This window comes from Tenrec ecaudatus, chromosome 1, assembly GCF_050624435.1.
Source record: "Tenrec ecaudatus isolate mTenEca1 chromosome 1, mTenEca1.hap1, whole genome shotgun sequence".
Taxonomy (NCBI): domain Eukaryota; kingdom Metazoa; phylum Chordata; class Mammalia; order Afrosoricida; family Tenrecidae; genus Tenrec; species Tenrec ecaudatus.
This window is the reverse complement of record NC_134530.1, coordinates 179,170,094-179,191,281: the sequence shown is the minus strand read 5'-3', so window position 1 is coordinate 179,191,281 and position 21,188 is coordinate 179,170,094. Positions and strand designations below refer to the sequence as shown.

General features: G+C 48.1%; 1 protein-coding gene across 1 annotated transcript in view; it reads right to left on the bottom strand.

Moving 5' to 3' along the window:
• STYXL2 (serine/threonine/tyrosine interacting like 2) overlaps positions 1 to 19,295 on the bottom strand; it is a 39,890-nt gene extending 20,595 nt beyond the window's left edge. Inside the window, exons 1-2 of the mRNA XM_075540464.1 lie at positions 19,185 to 19,295; positions 485 to 579 (exon numbers count right to left, since the gene is read on the bottom strand). Coding sequence (XP_075396579.1) covers positions 485 to 579; positions 19,185 to 19,294 — 205 coding nt within the window. The 5' untranslated portion in view covers position 19,295. The remainder of the gene's footprint in view (positions 1 to 484; positions 580 to 19,184) is intronic.
• Between the last annotated feature and the right edge of the window lie 1,893 nt (positions 19,296 to 21,188).

The following is a 21,188-nucleotide window of genomic DNA, read 5'->3' as shown; positions in this document are numbered from 1 at the left end:
ACTCATATGTGGGCATATCTGCATGTGGGTGGACCCACCTGGAGACAGAGGAGCCGTGTCTGGGTTACTAAGACCATCAGAAATGTGTTTTACAGGTGACACCTGTAAAAGGGTCGTTCGACCCCCAAAGTGGTCGTGACCCACAGGTTGAGAACCGCTGCTCTACAGGCTCCTAGCTCTAAGTCTGCCCAGAGCCCTTGAAGTTAATCAGACAACTGAATCCAAGGAGGGAGTGGCTCTAAGGTGGATTCAACCACCTGGCATTGCCTCCTTGTCTGTAGACTGGATAATTGCTCACAAAGATATGTAATAGTTTCCACCTCTGCCCTGTGAAGGCTGATAGAGAAAGGTTACACGATTGCCTGCTTTGCATCTGCTCCTCTTACTGTGAAAGGCACATTCACACCTTCCAATGCCCATCTCCACCCTGTTTCCATATGACTGTTGACACCACCTGTTCCCCCCCAGCTTCTGTGGGCATTACCTTCATTGATGATCTGTTTGGCTGCAATGGCTGAGGAGAGGTGAATGGGCTCCATGAAGATGCTTTCTGTTTCAGCATCGGAGACCATTGAGTACCTAAGAAAAGAGGATATTCACATGAGATGACCCTGGGCAGAATCTGAACTGAAGACATGCTTTTAAAAGGAGAAGCCTGGTTCTGATTTTAGCCACACGTGGTGAACAGGATGAAAAAGACAAATACAAGACCTTCCAAAACTTAGGGATCCTGGAAAGGGAGGATACTGGGCATCCTGCTCAATCGCCCTTCCACGTGTAAGACACTTGAGTTGACGTTGAATAACACCGAGTCGGGGTTGTGGAGGGAAGAGAGTATGTTTGTGGTTGTTACGAATTCACCCTCATGTGGCCTCACTTTCTCTACTGTGCTCCCGCCGTTAACTGATCATTTTTGCTTTCCTAATCACCAGGGTCCTCTGCCCCTTATATTACAGCATGTTCCTTACGCTGTCTCTTCGGGGGTTCGTTTGGGCTGCTTGGGCTGGGTAGCCTTACCATCCCTCTCTTCATGGGAAAGGGCACAGCACCAAGAGAACTGCCAAACTGTCCCCAAACACACAGGCTGTGGTTCTGAGCACAGGCTATCCAGGATCAGGCGCAAGTGGATAAAGTTACTTGACTTAACGGTCAAGGCAATTTCCCAGAATGAATTCATCAAAAGTTTCCAAGTGAATTCTGGGGAACATGGAGAACCTAGCACAGAGACCGAATCCCAAGGGTTGGGACTATACTGCAGAGGTGGCTTCCCTCCTTCGGAGTGAATTTTCCTGTTTTCCAGATTTTAGAGTAAGCTTTGGATCTTTCTCTCTCTCTCTCTCTCTCTCTCTCTCTCTCTCTCTCTCTCTCTCTCTCTCTCTCTCTCTCTCTCATTTTGCTTGCTCTTTTGCTCTTTCCTTTAGATCCAGATAGGGTTTTTGTTTTGTTTTGTTTTTTAAGTAGGGGAATTTGATAAATACAATTTTTGAGCAACTTTCTTAATTCTGACAAATCCCTCAAAATAAGTGGTTCAGAAAGATTAAGAAAAGTGCTCACGGTAGTTCATTCCAGAGCTACGTTGCCAACATACAGGCCAATCTTACTCTTTAGTCAGTCTTCTGTCTCCACGCACATGGCTATCATTTTGGATTGGAATGAGGGGTGAGTCAGGTGGTGGAAGCAACTCCAGCTAGACCCCCAGACTGGACAGAGAATGTGATGCAAGGATACGCACAATGTATTGGCTGAAAAGCACAGACGGAGGAGTAGATAGATGGATGGATAAAGTTTGTTGAGCAAAGCTAAATTAAGCTGAGCCCAACTGAACTGAGTTGAGATGGTTTTAATTGAATGAAATTGAAACACCTTAGCAGAACAATTCTCTTGTACTAAGCATATGTAATAACAGAGCGCATTCTTGGGAAAGCAGTATTCCAGAGCCAGCAAGGTCACAAAGAGGAAGGAATGACTCGTGGCGTGGGAGGACCTGCCCAGGCGACATTGAGGAGGCACTCTCCTTGGTACTTCCTGAGGGTTTCCCAAAGCACGGCAACCATCCTCATTCTAAAGGAATAAGCATTTTCAGAGTACAGTCAGGGAGTGGAACTAGATTAAGGGTGAACTTTGGCGGGGCTATTATCTTTATGATTTCATATTTTATGAGAGATCTCATTGCTCACGATTAAGCGCTGCAAAGGCGAAGCCCAGGTTGATCTTGCTTCCCCTGCATCTCCAGTATACGGAAGGTAATCAGGCCGGGATTGATGCCCACATGAGTGGATAGTGGTGGACAGATGGGCAGACGAATGAACAGATGGATGGTTGGATCAATGGATGGAAGATGTTAAGCCCAGATTAGGCGTCTACTAAGGGGATCAAACTTGATGGTGTCCACGGCCTTGGGCCTTCCTCCTCTCTATTATCTGCTTTAATCTGGCTCACTCTTTTTATTCAAATGGTGCTTCGGTTGTTCATCCTCATCAAAGCCTCTTTTATTCCGATACCTTTCAAAAGCCAATCCCCACTGCCTCTATGCCCATACCCTTCCCTCTTCACCTTCCCTCAACTCTTAATCATCACTTCTTCAGTTAAACCTTCTTTCATTAAACCACTCACTTCTCTCCCTCAGCACTTCTATTCAATGAAATTGTACATCTATTTATGAGATCATTTGATAAATATCTATCTCCTCTAATAGACCATACCCTCCATGAGGTCATCCCATGGCTAGATTTGTTTTTGGAGAATGCCCAATCATTGTAGATTGCCCAATGTCCAGCATAGCATCAATGCTTCATGGATAATTTCTGACTCACCAATTGATTCAATTTGCCCTCAGAAGTACTATATATAAGGGGATGTTTCAAGTTAGAATAATTGGTAATAAGTATTTATTAAGTACCTATTAAATGCTCATCATTTTACTGGGGTACCAGGAGCAAGTCCAGGAGCAAATCCAGGCTCCTGGAAATATTCTATCTCTGCCAATTCTTTGCCCTGTGAGTCAAGATGTACAGAATGTCCAAGGCTAGGTAGACAACTAGAAATTTTTCATCCAGTGGATTAAAGATGGTCACAGATCTGTGACATAGTGTGCATAGAGAGGTGGGGTTTATGCCCCCTCTTTTTGAGTCTGGTTGTCCCTGGACTGTTTGGACCAACAGGGTTTGGAGGACAAGAGACTGTGCCAGTGTCTGAGCCCAGACTACAAAAGCAGCTTCTCTTTCCTGGCCCTTTGCACTCCCTCTGGAAGCCCCGCTTTTCCATTTAAGAAGTGCGATTCTCTAACACCACCACACTGAAAAGGCCACTGGACTGTAGTCTCTACTGAGCTTCCAACCTGGTGTGTGGACAAGCCCTCTTAGATGTGGATCGCCCAGTCCATCGAGCTCCCCAAGCCGATTCCCCATGAGACAAAGACAAGCTGCCCAAATGGGTCCTCCCAGATTCTTGCCATCCGAAGGGGAAGCAAAGGAAATGGTTGCATTGTCATTGAGCTTGGGTGGTTTGTTAAGCAGCAATAGTGCTGTCCGAGGGCTACTGAGGAACTTCCCCGCAGGCGTCTCCCTAATGGTGATACAAACCTAGTGAACAGCGGACTGACTCAAATTTGTTGGGGTGGGGAGTCATGACAATTTAATACCAAGTCACACCCTGCCTCTGCCCCCAAAGTTCAGGACACTAAACCTGGGGAACGTATTTGTGCTATTAAAATCAGCAATTCAAAAAACTCGCTGAGTCTTAAATTTTACATACTTTGGAGTTACATTTCCGTTTCAAGTTCAATAATCTCTTTTTGAAAAGCTCACAATTATATTTATTAAAAATTAATAGGCTATCACATCATCAACGACCCTATCATTCTATTAATAGATCTCATTTGTAATTACTGTTATGTTATATTATGGTAGGATGAATAAAATATTGGCCATTTTTATTTTTTAGGCATCCTACTGAAAAATGAGGTTTGGGGGCAAATGTACAAATCCCGCCATGAGAGAGAATAATTTGCTGAGCCGTCTTTCTTTTGTGTTCTTTTAAAAGCACCTGATTGTATTTCAGGTGAAAGTGTCCGTTGCATATCAGTTTTCTAATCAGCGGTTCACAGGAGCTGAGAACCCAGGTTGGCAGCGGTGTGTGTGTGTGTGCGGTGCCGGTGAGTAAGGGCTTCCTCCCACACAGCTCCTGGTCCTGGACACAAAGGCATTTATTTCCCTTTGTCCCTCTAGGCCTTTAGGGCCCCGCCTTCCAAGAAGGCTTTCTCACATTTGAGATCAGTATTCCAAGCACTGACCCAGCCGACCCAGACTGAGCCGGACACCAGAGGGCTCCTCACCTGTCCGGTGTGCCCAAGTGCGGGGGGGGGGGGGGGGGGGGGGGGGAGAGGAGGGCTCCTGCCTGGGGACCCTGCATCCCGCACTTCCCCTGAGCAATAGGTGGCTCCAGGATGTGTGGATTGGGTTTTATGAGACGCAGACTAAGCCCGGTGCTCCAACTCTGAGGTTGTGGGAGAATTTAACATTTAAAGCAGGCTGCGGCTAATTAGCCCAGGAAATCGAAACTGCCCTTGTGAACTGCACCCAGCGCAATCCACTTGAGCAGCTTGGCGGAGGGAGCGCCGGCGGACACCCCGCCGGGCCCCACTGGCCAGCGCGCCTTTGGCCAGTGGCGGCTGCTGCTGCAGTCCCAATAAACTGCGGCCACCTTGCTCCGTTTTGAATGGAGGACGTAGGTTACAGAGCTTTCTATGAGTCAAGGGCTATCCAGCGAGTTGGAAAGTTAATAGTCAGAGAAGCCTTTTGTCCGAGGCCCCGAGCAAGTCTCCTCAAGAAGCGCGTGGGCAGGGCAACTGGAAAGCCCCGGAGCGGAGAACCAGGCTGGGGTGGAGGCGCGGAGCCCCCCCTTTTCCGCGGAGAAGCAGGATTGCAGGAAAAGCAAGGAGGAAGGGGTCGGGGCGAGTCCCAGAACAGCAGGGCTGGTTTTCATCCGCAGGGCCAGGGCGACAGCAGCCTAGGGGTGTGATTTATGACCATGCCTGAGATGGAGTGAGAGGACGCTCAACCTGATTACAGCGCAGCCGAGGGGAGAGGGGCGCCTCCGATCGATACACACCTCATCATAGGCTCCAGACGCGCAACCCAAAAGCCTCGAGGCGAGGGTGAATTCAAAGAGAAACCATAAAGGGGAATTCGATAGACCCCTCCCCCTGCCCCCCACCCGACGGAGAACAGGAGAAGGGCGCCGCTTCCTTCAGCGGCGGAGTCACCGGGGTTGATGTGAGAGCAGTACCTCCTGCTGCCGACCATGCCCACCCACCCGATCAGACCTCACAGAATCCCCGGTCCACGGCGCCATCACTTTGAATCACAGAATACCATGTGATAAATGCAGGTGTAAATTACTTAAATAGGACATTTCTGAGATTGTCTGAATACTAACACCTAAACTGTTTTTTAACATCTCTCTGCTGAATGACAACACGATGGATGACAGGCATACTCTGGAGAGGCTCTAGGGTCAGCTCCAGTCGCTGGAAGAATGCGAACATTGCAATCACGCCCGTCGCACAGGAAGGTTGGTTTCCCAGTGCATGCGGTGGTCTATGAAGAGGGCAGTGCCCTTAGGTGCGGTCACGTCCGCTGGGACGCATAGCAACCCCACACTTGTACACCAGACAGAAATACTGCTGCGGTGCTCCTGCCCAGCCTCACCATGGTCATGTAGGAGCCCCTTGCGACTGTCACCCTGTCAATCCATCACCTCGAGAGCCTTCTATTTTCCCAAATCCCCTCTGCTTTACCAGGCACGATGACCTTTTCCAGGCCCTGGATTCTCCTGATAACGTGTCCAAAGTATGCGAGATGAAGTCGCCTCCTCCTTGCCTCTCAGGAGCATGCTGCCGGCACTGCTTTCCAGACTGACACGCCTGTTCTTTTGGTAGCTCACGGTAGCTCACGGTGCCCTTAAGAGTCTTCACCAGCACCATCCTTCAAATGCATCGGTCTGTATAGTCTTCCTGCTTTTTTGGCTGGTTTTCGCACTCATAGGATTTGGGTGAAAATACCATAGCTTAGTCCTCAAAGTGACGTTTTCGCTCTTCAATGCTGTCAGGAGGTCTTGTGCAGCAGATTTGTCCAATGCGACGCGTCATTTGATCTCTTGGCTGTTGCTATCGTGAGCATTAATTGTGGATCCCAGGAAAACAAACTCCTTCACACTGTCAATCTGTTCTCTGTTTATCATGCTTTTGTTTATTGGTCTATTTGTGAGGATTTTTGTTTTCTTAACAGAGTCGCAATCCATAGTGAAGATTGCAGTCTCTAATTTCCAACCCCAATTACTTCAAGTCCTCTTGGCTCTCAGCCAGCAAGATTGTGTTACCTGCATGTCAGAGGTCATTAACAAGGCTTCCGCCCGTCCTGATGCTGCGTTCTTCTTCACATAGTCCGGCTTCTTGGCATACAGATTTACATAAATACGGTGGGCACACACAACCCTGACACCCACTTTCTTGATTTTCAACCACATGGTAATCCCTTAGGTTGTTCGAATGACTGCCTCTTGGTCGATGTACAGGTTCTGCACGAGCACAATGAAGTCGTCTAAAATCCCCATTCTCCTCCAGCTTATCCATAAGTTGTTACGATCCACACCGTCAAATTCCTTTGCATGGTCAACAAAACACAAGTAATTCTGTTATTCCCTGCTAATATCCATCTGATACCTCTCATTCTGCACCCTTTTAAATGTGCAAGAGCATTAAGAAAAAATTGTAATACTTTGGGAATTGCCACGTGGGACATAAACACACGAAGTTAGTGCTTGCTGTTGGGAGAGACTGACCAATAGATGTGCTTGACAAAGGGCTGCCACAAACCTTCAGCTGTAAACAATGCTGTATCTCTGAGTGCAATAAAGCGAGCCTTGTAGCTTCAACATAACGAGTGACCGAGTAGAAGCCTGCTTTGATTGTACTCTTTTCCCTTTACTTACTAATCCACTCTCCCAGTTATTGATATACATCCACAAAGGCCACTTCCCACAAAAGAATGGACAAAACGGCTGCTGTTGTTAGGTGCCACTGCGTTGGTTCGACCTTGGTGCCCCGAGGCACACAGAACAAAACGCTGCCCGTCCCACGCCATCCTCACAATGTCCTCAGGCTTGAGCCCACCCTGGAAGTCACTGTGGCAGTCCGGCTCACTGAGGGCCTTCCTCCTTTTGCGACCCCTCCACGTTACCCAGAATGATGTCCTTTTCTAGGGCCTGGTCTCTCCTGATAACACATCTAATGTAGGTAAGACAAAGTCCTGCCACCCTTGCCTCTAAGGAAAGCTCTAGCCACCCTTCTTCCAAGACAGATTGTTTGTTGTTTTTTAGCATTCCATTGTATTTTCAGTAGTCTTCTCCTGCACTACAATTCGAATGCATCAATTTTTCTTTTTGTTCTTCCTTACTCAATGTCCAACTGTCACATGCGTATGAGCTATTGAAAATATCATGGCTTGTGTCAGGTGCACCATAGTCCTCAAAGTAACATTTTTGCTTTATAATACTCGAAAGAGGTCTTCTTCAGAAGACTGACCGAATGCAAGATGTCTTCTGATCTATTGACTTCTGTTTCCATGTGGATCCAAGCAAGATGAAATCCTTGACAACATCAATCTTTTATCTATGCATCGATGCTACCTATTGGTTCAGTGGTGAAGATTCTGGTCTTCGACCTTGAGTTGTAAGCCACACGAAGGCTGAAATCCTTGATCTTCATTAGCAAGCGCTTCAAGTCAAAATTAGCCACGATAAGAACACTGGTAGCAATGAAAATAACTACCAGGGCGGGTGGGTGGAGTCAGGTGGTTCCTAACTAGAGGAGAATGCAGCCCTGACTGGCGAGCACCAGAAACTCAAGCAGGCAGTCAGCTCAGCGTTTGGGCCATGGAGGTCTAGTCATACATGCAGGCTGGGCTCGTAAAAATGCTTTGGCTGTTATAACAGCCATGGGGCAATTTTATTAATCTATCATACATTTCTGCTGAAATGCTGCACAAAAATGTTATAGACTGTCATTTTGGTATCACTGTCTTTTAAATCGGTGTTTTTTGAATTTAATCATTAGTGCCAGCCAGTTCTGAAAAAGAAGAAGAAGAAATAGAATAGAACCTGTTGCAGTTGTGGGGTTTGTGAAACTTTGAAAACATTCACCCACATATGTGTCTGTGTCCTGAGTTGAGACACAAATGTTGCCTTCTGTACAGGACTGGCTCTAAGGTCTGAAAACTGCTTCTGGAAGCCCCTGGCAAGCACAGAATGGGGTAGAATTGGGATCTTGCAACCCCTTCAGACTGCCCTCCAGCTGCTCACTACAGCTCAAGTCCTTTAGAAGTGAAATGGAGGCAGAGGCCCAGAAAGGGGGTGTTATTCTTGATTAGCCTCCTGCGAAACCCCAAACCCCCAAAGGTTCTGAGCTACCTTTTAGTGTGCACAGTCACTTCAGGAAGGTGACCACACACGGGCGAAGTTCAGGTTCCAAGGAAGCAGTGGAGACTGTAAACTAAAGAAAATCAATTTTAGCAAGCTGCTTCCAGAAGCCTGAGGGAAACAGGTGGGAGGAGGGTCTCATGGGGGGAAAATATAAAAGAGAAAGGATGGATCAGAGGAGCCATAAGGACACACAAACAATTGTATTTTCCACATAATAACGCGCCCACCTTAACAGCACACACACACACACACACACACACACACACACACACACACAGAGAGAGAGAGATCTATTACAATCACATGCACAGGAAACTAGTTCAGGAGGGGTTTCACGGTTTGCAAAAACTGTCTCTCACAAGCGCAATTTGCATAAAAGCACGTTGCGCTTCCTGCTCCCCGCCTTTCACCCCATCTGCCAGGCACAGGATCCTCCCCAGCAGGAACCCAAGGCAAGCCAGAGCCTGAGGGGGAATGCCAGAGGGAGAGAAGGCTCACAACACTGCCAGGGAGGCATCTACACAACTGGGCAGGCTTGAAGAGGTCAGCTCCCAAAGCCAAAGTCACAGGTTGTAAAGATAGAAAGGGAGACATTCTTCAAACCAGGAACAACAGCTGCTGCTCCTTATTTAGAGAAGAAAGAACTGGCTTTCGCTTAGGGACAAGACAGGCTGTGGGAGCCCTGGATGAGAGGGAAGGGAGAGTCTCTCTTGAGGTTGGTTGTCCTTTGCCAGCATGCTGATTCCTTAGGCAGTGGTCCCGACCCCTCTGATCCCTTTGGGGGCCGAACGACCCTTTCACAAGGGTGGCCCGATTCATAACTGTAGCAAAATGACAGTGATGGAGCAGCAACTAAAATAATGTTATGGTTGGGGGTCACCACAACATGAGGAAGTATATGAAAGGGTCCCAGCACTGGGAAGGTTGAGAACCACAGCCTTAGCGCATGCTCATTTGAGAGATGGCGGAGGTCTGATGATGATGTCGAATGCCAGAGACGACCTCCCCAAACTGCCCCCTTTGGTGCCTCTACCGGACAGGGCGTTTGAAACTACTGTAAGCTAGTTTGTTATTTGGGGACTAACAATATTATTTTTGCTTGAAAACACCTCGGTGGAAAATGAGTGAATCGTCAGCTACAGGTTTTTGTCCAGAGAAAGTGACTCATAGAGTCTAGATTTGGATTTGAAGGTAGGCAAGGACTTGGGCCACTAGGTAGACGTAACATCCGGCTCCTCCCTCCAGGATCTGCTCCTGTCTCTCAGGCGCTTAATCCACACTCGGATGAGATTGACAGAGGAGACTAAATCTGAAGAATCTCAGTGTGGACCGTCAGCTGGGCCCACCCCTGAACTAACTCAGATGGATTCATAGTGGTTGTTTGCAACACTGGGTGAAGGTTGAGTGTGGGCGTGTTGTGGGTGGTGTTTTGACCATCTTATTGTGTTTTAGGCCAAAGTTTACACAGCAGGTTAGTTTAACTTCTCCCCCCACCCCTCCAATTGTTTCATTGCTTTGTTTGTAATCCCTGCCATGTGTCAGCACTCTCCTCCTTCCACCCTGCCTTCCCACATCCATCCTTCAAGATTCCCTGTGCTCTCTCTGTAGCTCTCTCTCTATCTCTAGCTCTCTCTGTAGCTCTCTCTCTCTCTCTCTCTCTCTCTCTCTCTCTCTCTCTCTCTCTCTCTCTCTCTCTCTCTCTCTGTAGCTCTCTCTCTCTCTCTCTCATCTCCGCTGTTGGGCAAAGGTTGCCTTTTCCTTGTCATATAGTTGATTGCTCTAAGGAGCACATTCCTCATGGGTGTCATTGCTTATGTTATAGGCCAGTCCATTGTTGGGTTGTTCCAGATGAAAAAGAAACCGTTCTTTTAATTTAGGGTAATTGGTTTGGGGTTCCTCTGATCTCTAGCAATTCAATAAGCCCAATCCTTTTCCTAAACTGAGTTTTGTTCTACATTTTTCTTTCATTCGAGCCAGCACCTCCTGTGTGTCCTGGTCAGGACAGTCAGTGGTGGCAGTTGGGCACCATCTAGGCCTTCTGGTTTGGGAGAAGGCTGTTTCCATACAGCCCATTACTCTGATAGACTATTTGCTTCCTTCAGAAGCAATTTCCAACACTCTGCTTTGTTTCAGGTGGGAAGACACGATTAGTTGTACCTGAGAGGATCACTTGCAAGCTTTCAGACCCCAACACTACTCAGGAAACTAGAATCTAGAACACATCTGCATGAACTATGTTATGCCAGTTGACCTAGCTGCTCTTCAAGACTTTGGTCCTTGAAGCCCAGTAACTCGGTCCCCCAAGGTGTTCGGGTATATCCAAGAAGTTCCCATCCCTGCGTCCTGCAGATGCTGCATGATTTATATGAATATAGATGCCATATACATGAATATGTATATGCAAATGCCCACAACCATATGCATGTGCATGTCCTCCTGTAAGCCCCCTTACCAACACCTAGATAGCATACAGCTACCACTAACCACTCACACACTTTCGGTTGTTATTACTATTGTTACAGGATCACCTTCACATCTGGAATAACAATTGCTGTCATTATCCTTTATTTTTTCATATCTCTCAGGGTCTTCATTTGCCTTGATCATGTTGTGCTGACTCCCCCCTTAGTATGAATTCCCTTTGCCTTCACCAGAATTGACATGTATGTGCTATCTTATATGAGTGAGGGATTCTTGATCCTTCCCTCCCCGCCCCCACCACCCCGCCCCTCCACACACACTCCTGGGCACTTCCTTTTGACTGCAGGCCTCAGCCAAGTTTGAGGAGGCAGGGACACTGCCCAGATACCTGTGGGCTAACACTCTATGGCTCTATTACTGCACATGAACTGCCCTCTGTAAGGGTCACGGAGTGCTGCTGCTGCTGCTGCGAGATCCAGTCTCTGCATCCTGCTTCCCTCCATGTTCCGAGGATGCCAGGATCCAAGGGGCTCTCACCCACCACATTCCCTCGTTAGATCTGGTTCATGTCCTTCACTCTGGGGATGGCTACACGGTCTCTCTCCCTCTCTCCTGTTGGGAATTCTGGGACGTTGCCTTTCAGTGCTCTTCATCTGGATCACAGTGGGCTTTATCCCAAGCTGACCATACTGTGCTGGGCCAGTGAGCAGGACACCTCTGCTTGGTAGCCTTCATTGTTTGCTGTTTTTATTCAGTTTCTTCTTCCAGTTTTCAACCTAAGTCTTCTTTTTGATACTTAGGTTTTCAGGATTGCCTTCTGTATCTGTTTTCTTGGGTACCATTGACCTTGGCTGTACAGGGATGGCATGGTGTGCAAATTGGGCCATCTCACAGGGTTTTGCCCATGATTAATTGCCCTCAACTGCCAACCAAAGGCACCTTAAAAGAAAGGCCTGGGGATTGACTTCTAGAAAAGCAGACACTGAAAGCTCTCGGGAGCACAGTGCTCCTCTGACCTGCATGAGGTCTCCAGGTCAGAGGCAACATGATGGCCGCTTTTTTTTTGTCCCCAATCCTGAGTTCACAGGGGAGAGAGTTGTTGGGTGTGGCAGGGCCCAATACAGAAGCAAGAGCCAGTGTGTGAGGTATTTGCTCATCTTGGGCAATTCCAACTCAGAGCACCCCGATAGGGCAGGGGATAACTGCTCTTGTGGCTTGCTGAGACCCTAACTTTTTACAGGCGTAGAAAGCCTCATTTTTCTCCCATTGCCCAGGGCAGGGTTTTAAATATCTACACCAGTCTATCTAAAGCCAAACCTACTGCTATCGAGTCTATGACTACTCAAAGCAATGTGGTAGTGAGTTAGTTTATTGTGCCAACCTGGCCGATAAACACATATGGGGTTAATTGAAGGGCGAAGGGATAAATGGTTCAGTGAGCCTCGCCTTTCTAGTTCTTGAGTCTCTTGCTTTGTGATGGTCTCACCAGGGTGCAGATGCCTTAGTCAGTTCCCTACTTCAGCTTGCAAGGCTGACTTCCTGTAAGACGTCCCCAAGGAGAAGCCACATGGACCTACCCCAGTGCACCCCTGTGTGCTGGAGCAGCCGTGTGGAGACCCCTGCCAGCACTGAGATGCTTACACACTCACTGACTCAGCTTTCCTCCTGCAGTTGGCATCATTGCATCTGTTTTGTGAGATGGAGGAGGACTTTGTGGCTTGGTGTTGGACATAGGGGTTAATGTTGGACTTGTGGTCTTGGACAGCACTGGGTTTGGATGTTTTCTTGATGTGCACTTAACCTTTATATAAAACTCTCTCACATGAGTTTCTGTGGATTTGTTTCTCTAAAGTACTCAGACTAATTCAGGTAGGATGGGTTAGACTGCCCCTCTGGACTTCTGAGAGTATGCATCGTTAGGGGAGCAGGTAATCGCATCTTTCTTCAGCAGAGCAACCAGTCCATTTGAACCACCAACCTTATACTTAGCAGCTCGACACAACCCACTGTGCCACAGCTTGGCCTAAACATTTTATATCCTTAATGATGATTTGCTGCTAAGACATTCTGGTACTAATTGTGGTGCATTTATGCACATATTTCTCCTAAGTGTATATCAGGAGTGAGCCTGCTGGGTCATAGGCCAGACATATGTTTAGCTTTAGTGGGTGAGGTATAATAATTTTCTGAAATAATTGTATTAATTTACACTCCTGCCAGAAATGAATGAGGATTCTGATGCTTCTCCATCCTCACTATTATTTGGCATGCTCCGTTTTTAATTTAGTCATTCTAGTGAGGGTGTGGTAGTAATGAACTATGGTATTCATTAACATTTTTGTTCTTGATTCTTCTGATTTTATTGATAGCTAGTTTAATTGCCAGATAGTATATTCTATATAATTTTAATCATTCAAAATCCATTGATACTCAAGCAGTCTTTTGAATGTTAAGCATTGTAATAGGTGCATAGGAATCCTGGTTGCCCAGTGGTTCAGGGCTGAGAACCACAGGGTCAGCGTTTCAGACCCACCGCAGAGAAAAGATGTGGTCATGTGCTACAAATATTCCATGCGCATATGATGCGGATGCCTGAAAGTACTGAGTGCATCGTCTACAAATGCCCAAATCAAAACTCCCTGCCACTGAGTCATTTTTAACTCAACGCCGCCCCATAGGAGAGAGTAGAACTGTCCCTGTGGATTTAGGTGCAGAAAGCCTCGTCTTTCCCTCTCAGAGCAGCGAGTGGATTCAAACCAGGGGTTTTGTGGTTAGTAGGCCAAGGCACAACCCACTAAGACAATAGAGATCCTTCTAAATGCCGATCAGATTAATCTTATTATTTCATTCTAACGTGTTATGGTTTTATTCTAATTTCTTAATGATTTTTGCCTTATTCTCTCAATTGCTGAGAATTAAAATACAGGATTTATGATTAAGATTAGAAATGTAAAATTTTCTTTAGTTCTGTTCTTTTTGCTTCACATATTTTGAGGATATGTTAGGTTCTAGAAGAATAAAATTTTTCTATATTCTAGTGAGTTTAACCTTTTACAATTATGACATGTCCCTCTTTGTCTCTGGTCATGCTTGGTTTGAAGTTTATTTCGTCTGGAATGAATATAGCTTTCTAACTTCCATCAAGTCCATCCTGACTCATTGAGAACCTATAGGAGAGTGGAGAACTGCCCTTGTGTTTTTCTGAGGCTTTAACTCTTTTTTTTAACTTTTATTATTTTAAACCAAATTTATTCCCAGTCCATGAGTTTTAGCTTTTCGGTTTCTTCTGAGAGATCTTTTCCTTCCGCGCAGCCTCCTCTTCTGGCTCAGGAACAAGGAGTGACAGGTTCGTCTCAATGCGGCATGGGGAGCTCATGGGTGGGTTGATCCGACCGTGAGCTCTGTAAGTCCGGCAGTGCATCTTGGGGGCTTTGTTCACCTGGATGTGCTCAATGGCCAGAGGATCCACACCTAAACCTTTAAGTTCAGCATGATTCTCTGCATATTTAAGCATGTGCAGCCAAAATTCAGCATTTTTTTTGGTCCACCGTTCATGGGTCCAACCCCACTGCTTGGCCTGGGCACACCTACCAACGCCACCATTGTAACTTCGGAAGGGCACACGCTGCTTCTGCAAAGTGACATCTTTTAAATATTTGGTGGCTTTCCAGATATGCATACCCTTGATGGCCTGTGCAACTTCTCGGTGTTCTTCAGGTGGACCTGGAGATTCGACCCTCTCAGACTGCTACAGGAAGAGGAGGTCTTAACTCTTGACAGGAGTTGGTAGTTTTGAACTGCTGACCTTGCACTTAGCAGCCCAAAGCAAAACCACTATGCCACCATGGCTTTATTAGCTTTCTCTTGGCTAATGTTTGTGACGGTGGCAGTATGTATTTGCCAAAAACGCTCACCGTAATATTTGCTATTCTGCTTGATCTTCTTACTTGGATACTCAATCTTTGTAGACAGCTGGATAGAGCAGAAATGTATCTTCTGAGAACAGATCATAAAAAGGCAATGTACGTCTGTCTTGTTCGCTTTGATGCTAGCTCTTGAAATTGGACCACCAGGCTGTGAGAAAACCCAACCGAACTCACGGGGCGCAGTCATATGGAGGGCCCAGGTTAGATGTTCTGGCCAACAGTCAAGGGAGGCCCCGATACCATCCCCCACACGTGTGAAAGATACCTCTATACCAGCCCCTCACTGTTGAGACACCTCCAGCCTTGTGTCTTCCCAGGTGAGACCCCCAACTTCTTAGAGGAAAGACAAATCAACCTACTGTATCTTGTCTAGATTCCTGATTGTGGACTAAATAAACTGTTTATTCCACTAAACTTGAGATGGTTTTATAATGAGCAATGGTAACTAGAATAGTGTAGTGTATATTTTATATCCTTTATTGACCTTTGTGTGACTTTTCAATTATGGTGTGTCTCTGGAAACAGCAGATAGGTGTTAATTTTTCAGTTGGGTATGACAATCTTTGACTTTTATTTGGAGGATAGGCCAGTTATGTTTATTTTATTACTTTTATATTTAGGTTAAAGCATACCATACTATCTTATTATTTGTTATGCCTTTTCTTTATTCCCTTTTTTGCTTTAATTATTGATTTTTTTCTATTTTATTATTTCATCTGGTTAGTTACACATTCTATTTCCAAACTCTTAATCATTATACTGAAAATGACAACATACATTCTAGACTTTCCATCAAAATTTGCAGTTTCTGATCACTTCTCAAGGTAATTTTCACTCAGCTGAGAAAGTAGACAAGGAAGTCAAGATAAAAATCGAACTTGAAAATTATAGCTAGGAAAGAACTTGGGATGTGGTTAAGGACACGGGGAGCTGTCTAAATCAACTCCATCAGAAACCTATTAAGCTTTTGAAAGGTTCATATTTCCAAAGAAATCATGAGCCTTAAAAAGCCTTTGGCTGCTTAAAATAGCCTCAAGACCCCACACTTCCACGAGCAGGAAATAGTTTACAAAGCTATACAGCCTTCAGAAGGAAGACATGTCTCAATCCCATTTCAGATGTCGTGCTGGAGAATCCTGGACCAGGAAGGAAGGAGGCCCGGAGCCTAAAGCTAGAGATCACAGAGAGCAGCAGACAAGGGAGTACGTCTCAGAGAGGAGACTCAAGGTCATACACAGGAAGCTACCCCCCATTGGGGACAGATACTCTCATCAATAACACAAACCGGTGACTGCTGTGTTTCCCGCGTTCCTCCTTTTATCAACTGAGAGCTGATGCAGTCATCCTGGTCCGACTATGTGGTGCTGCATTCACATCTGAGAGGGAGGATGTTCCCCCCTGGAGAACCCAGCCTTTGAAGTGGTAGATAGGACTGTAGATGGTCTGTTTCCCTAGGGAGGTGGTAAGGTGTTCTATGCATGGAATCAAAGTAAATGAGATTAAGTGTCTGGAGGGAGGTGGATACTGCACTTGAGATTTTACTCTGTATCAACAAGCCTATTTCCCCTTCTCCCTGGATTCATGGACCTCACTGTTGACCCTCACTTACAAGAAGGCATGACCTTGCCAAGGGCTAGTCAGTGGAATATGAATAGAAGGAATAGTTCATTTTCAGGCTTGTCCCACAAAAAAAAAAAAAAAAAGCTGCCCAGAAGATTCTCTATGCTTTCCCCCCTTTTGTATAGATGCTGATAAGCACGGTAACCTTAGAAACCTTGTCAGAAGATAAAAGGTCTCTTAGTCCCTAAATCGTTGCCTATTTTGCCCTTTTATTCTCCCAGCGAGAAGCTAAGTTCCCCTTGTTGTAGCAGCTACTTACAAAGCTAACTAATACACAGAGCCATCTCCTCTCCCTTCCACACATCAAGCTACCTCTGCCTTGACTGGGAATGTGGAGGAGAGAGAAACATATTTAAAATATCCTATTCTGACAGTTTTCTCTAGGGAGACCATGACACAGAACTTTAAAGAAAGAATGTTCAATATCCACTGGGATGAAGTGTCCTGGCCCGTGAGTGCTGAGCACTCCCCAGCTTGCTCCACTGAGTGAGCTGCGTGCGTTCAGAAAGCAGGAGCCAGCGAGACCCCACGAGGACTGAGGACAAGGGAAGGCAAGGAGATCAGACCTCTGCTTCGGTCATAGTGACCTTCTAGTTGGGCCTCTCTTTCCCTTCTCAGAGGTGGGGAGGCTCGGGCTCAAGACTGGAGTGATTCTTCCCAGCAGTTTGGAGAGAGCAACGATGAGAAGCCAGGCCTCCCACTCTCAGAAGAAAGGGACACACAACCACTACTGTTTGCAGTTTCAGTGCAGTAAGCCACTTGATGGGGCCCTTCCAGCCACACTCTGTAACTCCCACCGATTGACTGGGTGGGACTAACTAATGAGGCGTTTGTGGTCCACCACACACTAATCCTGTGAATCAGGTGCCCAGCGCCCCGGTGGGAGTAGGATCAGGCGAGCGAGGCATATGGAACACTCATGAGGGGATTGGTCCCTGCTGTCATTCCTAGCGGCTCAAAGGGAGACAGATACAGAGAGTGGGGGAGCTGCAACAGAGGAGAGGAGACTCAAGGGGCCGGCCTAGCAAGAGCAACAGTGGCCTGCACAATGGCTGGGGTGGGGCCAGGAGAGACATGAGCTGAGTTGTAACCCTGGCCTGAGAAAGTCCAGAGTAGGGCCCGGCAGCAGGAGGTGAGAATAAGCTGCTCTTGAGCAGAACTCTGTGCTCAGGTGTCCCTGCGGCTTCTGTGCGCGTTCCGATCCTGTGCTGTATCCTGACACCTCCCTACTCAGCCCCGTCACTGTGAGCGTGCTCTGGGAGTTTCCTGGGCTCATCACAGGGAACGAAGTGGAGAGGCCTTGGGAGGGGTGGCTGGTGCCCGAAGAGGTAAACAGGTTGGCCCGAGGTGACCTGTCTGGTCTCCACCTCAGAGGGCTCAGCTTTGAGCTGTTGATGTTGACTCTCCTTCCTGTTTGGGATGCAGAATATCCGCCCCGCCCCCCATCTTTATCTTTTAGGCTTTTTCCTATTTATAGAAGAACAGACGTGGCAGAACATAGCCCAATTCAACAGCCTCTCCGAGCATAATTCCGTGATGCTGCTTCCACTCGTGGCTGCTCTTCGTGGTTATGGTTCCTGCAGTTTTTTCTCGACTTGCCATAAACTATCAAGGACTCTCCAGGAAGGCGTGTCATGCTGATCTGCCCCTGTCATCTGACACTGTCATTGCCCCCAGGTTTGGGCACATCCCACTTTTAAAGACTCCGATTGGTGACAGGTGCAAAGTCAGTCTAGTCCTAGGGCCCTGGCTCTGCTAGCTGTTTCCTCTCTGAACGCTCCTTCTTCCAGTCTCCGGCCTAGCAGTGTAGCAACTGCTGCAGTCACTTCTGAGCCTGGCAGCCTACGGACCGAGTAGACACGCCCCACAGGGTTTCCAAAGCCATACTGTTGACACAGCCCACCCCAGGCCTTCTCCAGCGGGACAGCGGGTGAGTCTGAACCATCTACCTCTCAGCAGCTCAGTACTCAACGCCTGCGCCACCAGGGCTCCTTACCAACCCTCTATGGAGCCTCCACCCTAGCAATCCGGCATGTTATTCACTCCCTTTGCAAGCTGCTGTTGAGCTGTTCCCCCACCCCGGCTCCTGGGGACCCCCGTGCACAACAGACGAGCGAATGGGAGCACTGTTAGCCATCAGGTTTTCATTTGCTGGTTGTTGAAAGTCAATTTCCAGGCCTTTCTTTCAAGCCGGTGTTATGTCAGAAGCTCGGCTGACATCTGTCCAGCATGGTAGCAACACGCAAGCCGCAGCCTTTACTAGCAGATGAGTCGCGGAATTGAACTTGAGTCTCCTGTAGACTTCGACCACTGAACGCACCACCTACCTTAACCATCCCCTCTCCCTTCTTCCCCCAGCCGCCTGTTCCTGGTCCTCCCACCCCATGTGGATCTGCTGACTCCTGCCCTTCCTCCCAGCTTCAGACCCAACACCCCCGCATCCCAAGACACCCCCCACTCCCCCCCTTGTTGTTGCAGTTGGGTGCAATTGAGCCAATCCCGACCTAAAGCACATGTCTAGCACGTCGTTCCACACCGTATCGCAATCCCATCTGTCTGCACATTTGCTTCCTCCAGAAAGGCGCTCAATCCTGTGTGTTGGGTGAGTGAGCTTAAGGTGGTGACTGTGGCCACCCCAGGGTCCCCATCCCACCCTCCTCTCCAGCCCCCAAGCTACCCCCCCTCCACCCCCCCACCCCGGCTACATGGACCTTGCCAGCCCAGCGAGTGTCCACTTACTGGCTCGGGGAGGGGCTCCGGAGGTAGCGGGCCTGCACTGCCCTCACGTCGGCCTCATCCTCTTCACTCGGAACCACCTGCTCCTGCTCTGGGTCCCCGCGGGTCGCCATGACAGCCTGCCGGCCTGCGAGCTGGACAGGAAACAGGCAGTACAGGACCCGGTTTTAGAGGGTCTTAACGGAGAGTGGCAGCAACGGGCCTTCCTGGTGGGGAGACAGGGGCTGGTGGCCCGAAAAGTCACCACATACGAATGCTGCCTCGTGTTTCCCAAGGGAATTTCCCAACTCCAGACAGCCCGTGGGCAAACAGGCAGGGATCCTATGCCCACCTACCAAACGCAACTGCGTTCAGGCGGGAGATGGGGTTTAGCCCTGGCCGGAGAGGACCCACGGGGGACACGCAGTTCGATGGGCTTAGCTTTGTTCGCTGGCCTTGGCACCGAGTGGGATAGCCCACACGGAGTCCCAACACTTAGGGGGTGGCAGTCTGGCTCCTTCCATGGACGCAGTGCGCCACACTTCTCCTGAATCGTGCCTAACCCCCAGACCAGGCGATCAGAGCAGACACCTTTTCTGTGCAATTCCCGAGTGGGGCACGCTCACACACCCACAGGTGTGTACCCCCGTACGCACACAGTCACACAGATGAGGGGCCTTCAGAAATTGTGTGGAGAAATGAAGTTTTAAAAATGGAGTTTTTCTCACTCACCTTTTGAAGCCCTTACACAATTCACACACATACATGTGACTACACTCAGATAAACATCCACACACTCATACACTCACACACTCACTTAGACAACCCCCCACACTCTTACATACATGCTGAACATACTCAGACCTACCTCACACACACACATACACTTACACACATGCTGAACATACTCAGACATGCCTACCTCACACACACACTCACACACACACACTCTTACACACATGCTGAACATACTCAGACCTACCTACCTCACACACACACACATACACTTACACACATGCTGAACATACTCAGACATGCCTACCTCACACATACACACACACACTCTTACATACATGCTGAACATACTCAGACCTACCTACCTCACACACACACATACACTTACACACATGCTGAACATACTCAGACATGCCTACCTACACTCGTGTGCACCCCGTTGCCTCTCCTGGGGGGGTTGCAGCCGGCCTCTTCATGACTCAGGGAGTCTGACCTAGAGCAGGGGCACTGGGACTTTCCCCAACACCTCCCCACAGGGGCTGTTAGAGAACAGCAGCTCCTAGTCCTCACCACTGCAGGCCTTGTCACCAAGGACAGAGCTGCCGCCCTTTGCATAAGGCTTGGACTTCTCGGGAGAAAATGAGGAGAGAGGGACACTCACCACTGGCCTTCCTCTGCCTCCACACCAAGGGACAGTCACTGGAAGGCTGAGGGGCCCAGGTGGAAGGGTCCGATCAGAGAGAGTAACCAGCCTTCCTCCTTTCGCCTCAGTTGTTCTTCTCTAGGGGCAGGACAGCTGTTCTCAGGAATTCTTAGCCACACTCTAAATTTAGCCACTGGCCCCAGAAGAGGGCAGATTATGGTGACAGGACTGCTGGGCTCGGGACCCAGGCCTGAAGGCAGATGATTTAACTCTTCCCCTCCTGGATGGCCCACTGGACGCTGATGTGAGCAGCAGAGCCGAAAGAAGATCTAACTTGGTAGCCGAAAGCAAACGCTTCCGAGAGGCTTTCTCTCCATGCCTCCTGCCTCGTCTTCAAATAGCAGCCATCTGAGTGGGTATCACATGGAAGAAGCATACCAGCCTGCATGACTGTAAGTAATAAAGGCCGTAATTGAAGGAGGAGATGGTGTCGGAGCTTAAATTGTGAGCACCTGATTTGTAGAAGACGATGGATGACGCTGGAACCCCAAACTCCATTTGCAGGGTGCGCACATGGGTTAGGCCTCCGGTGAGTCCTCTCTGAGGTCTATAAATAGCCTTGTTACCAGACAGAGAGCATTATAAAATTG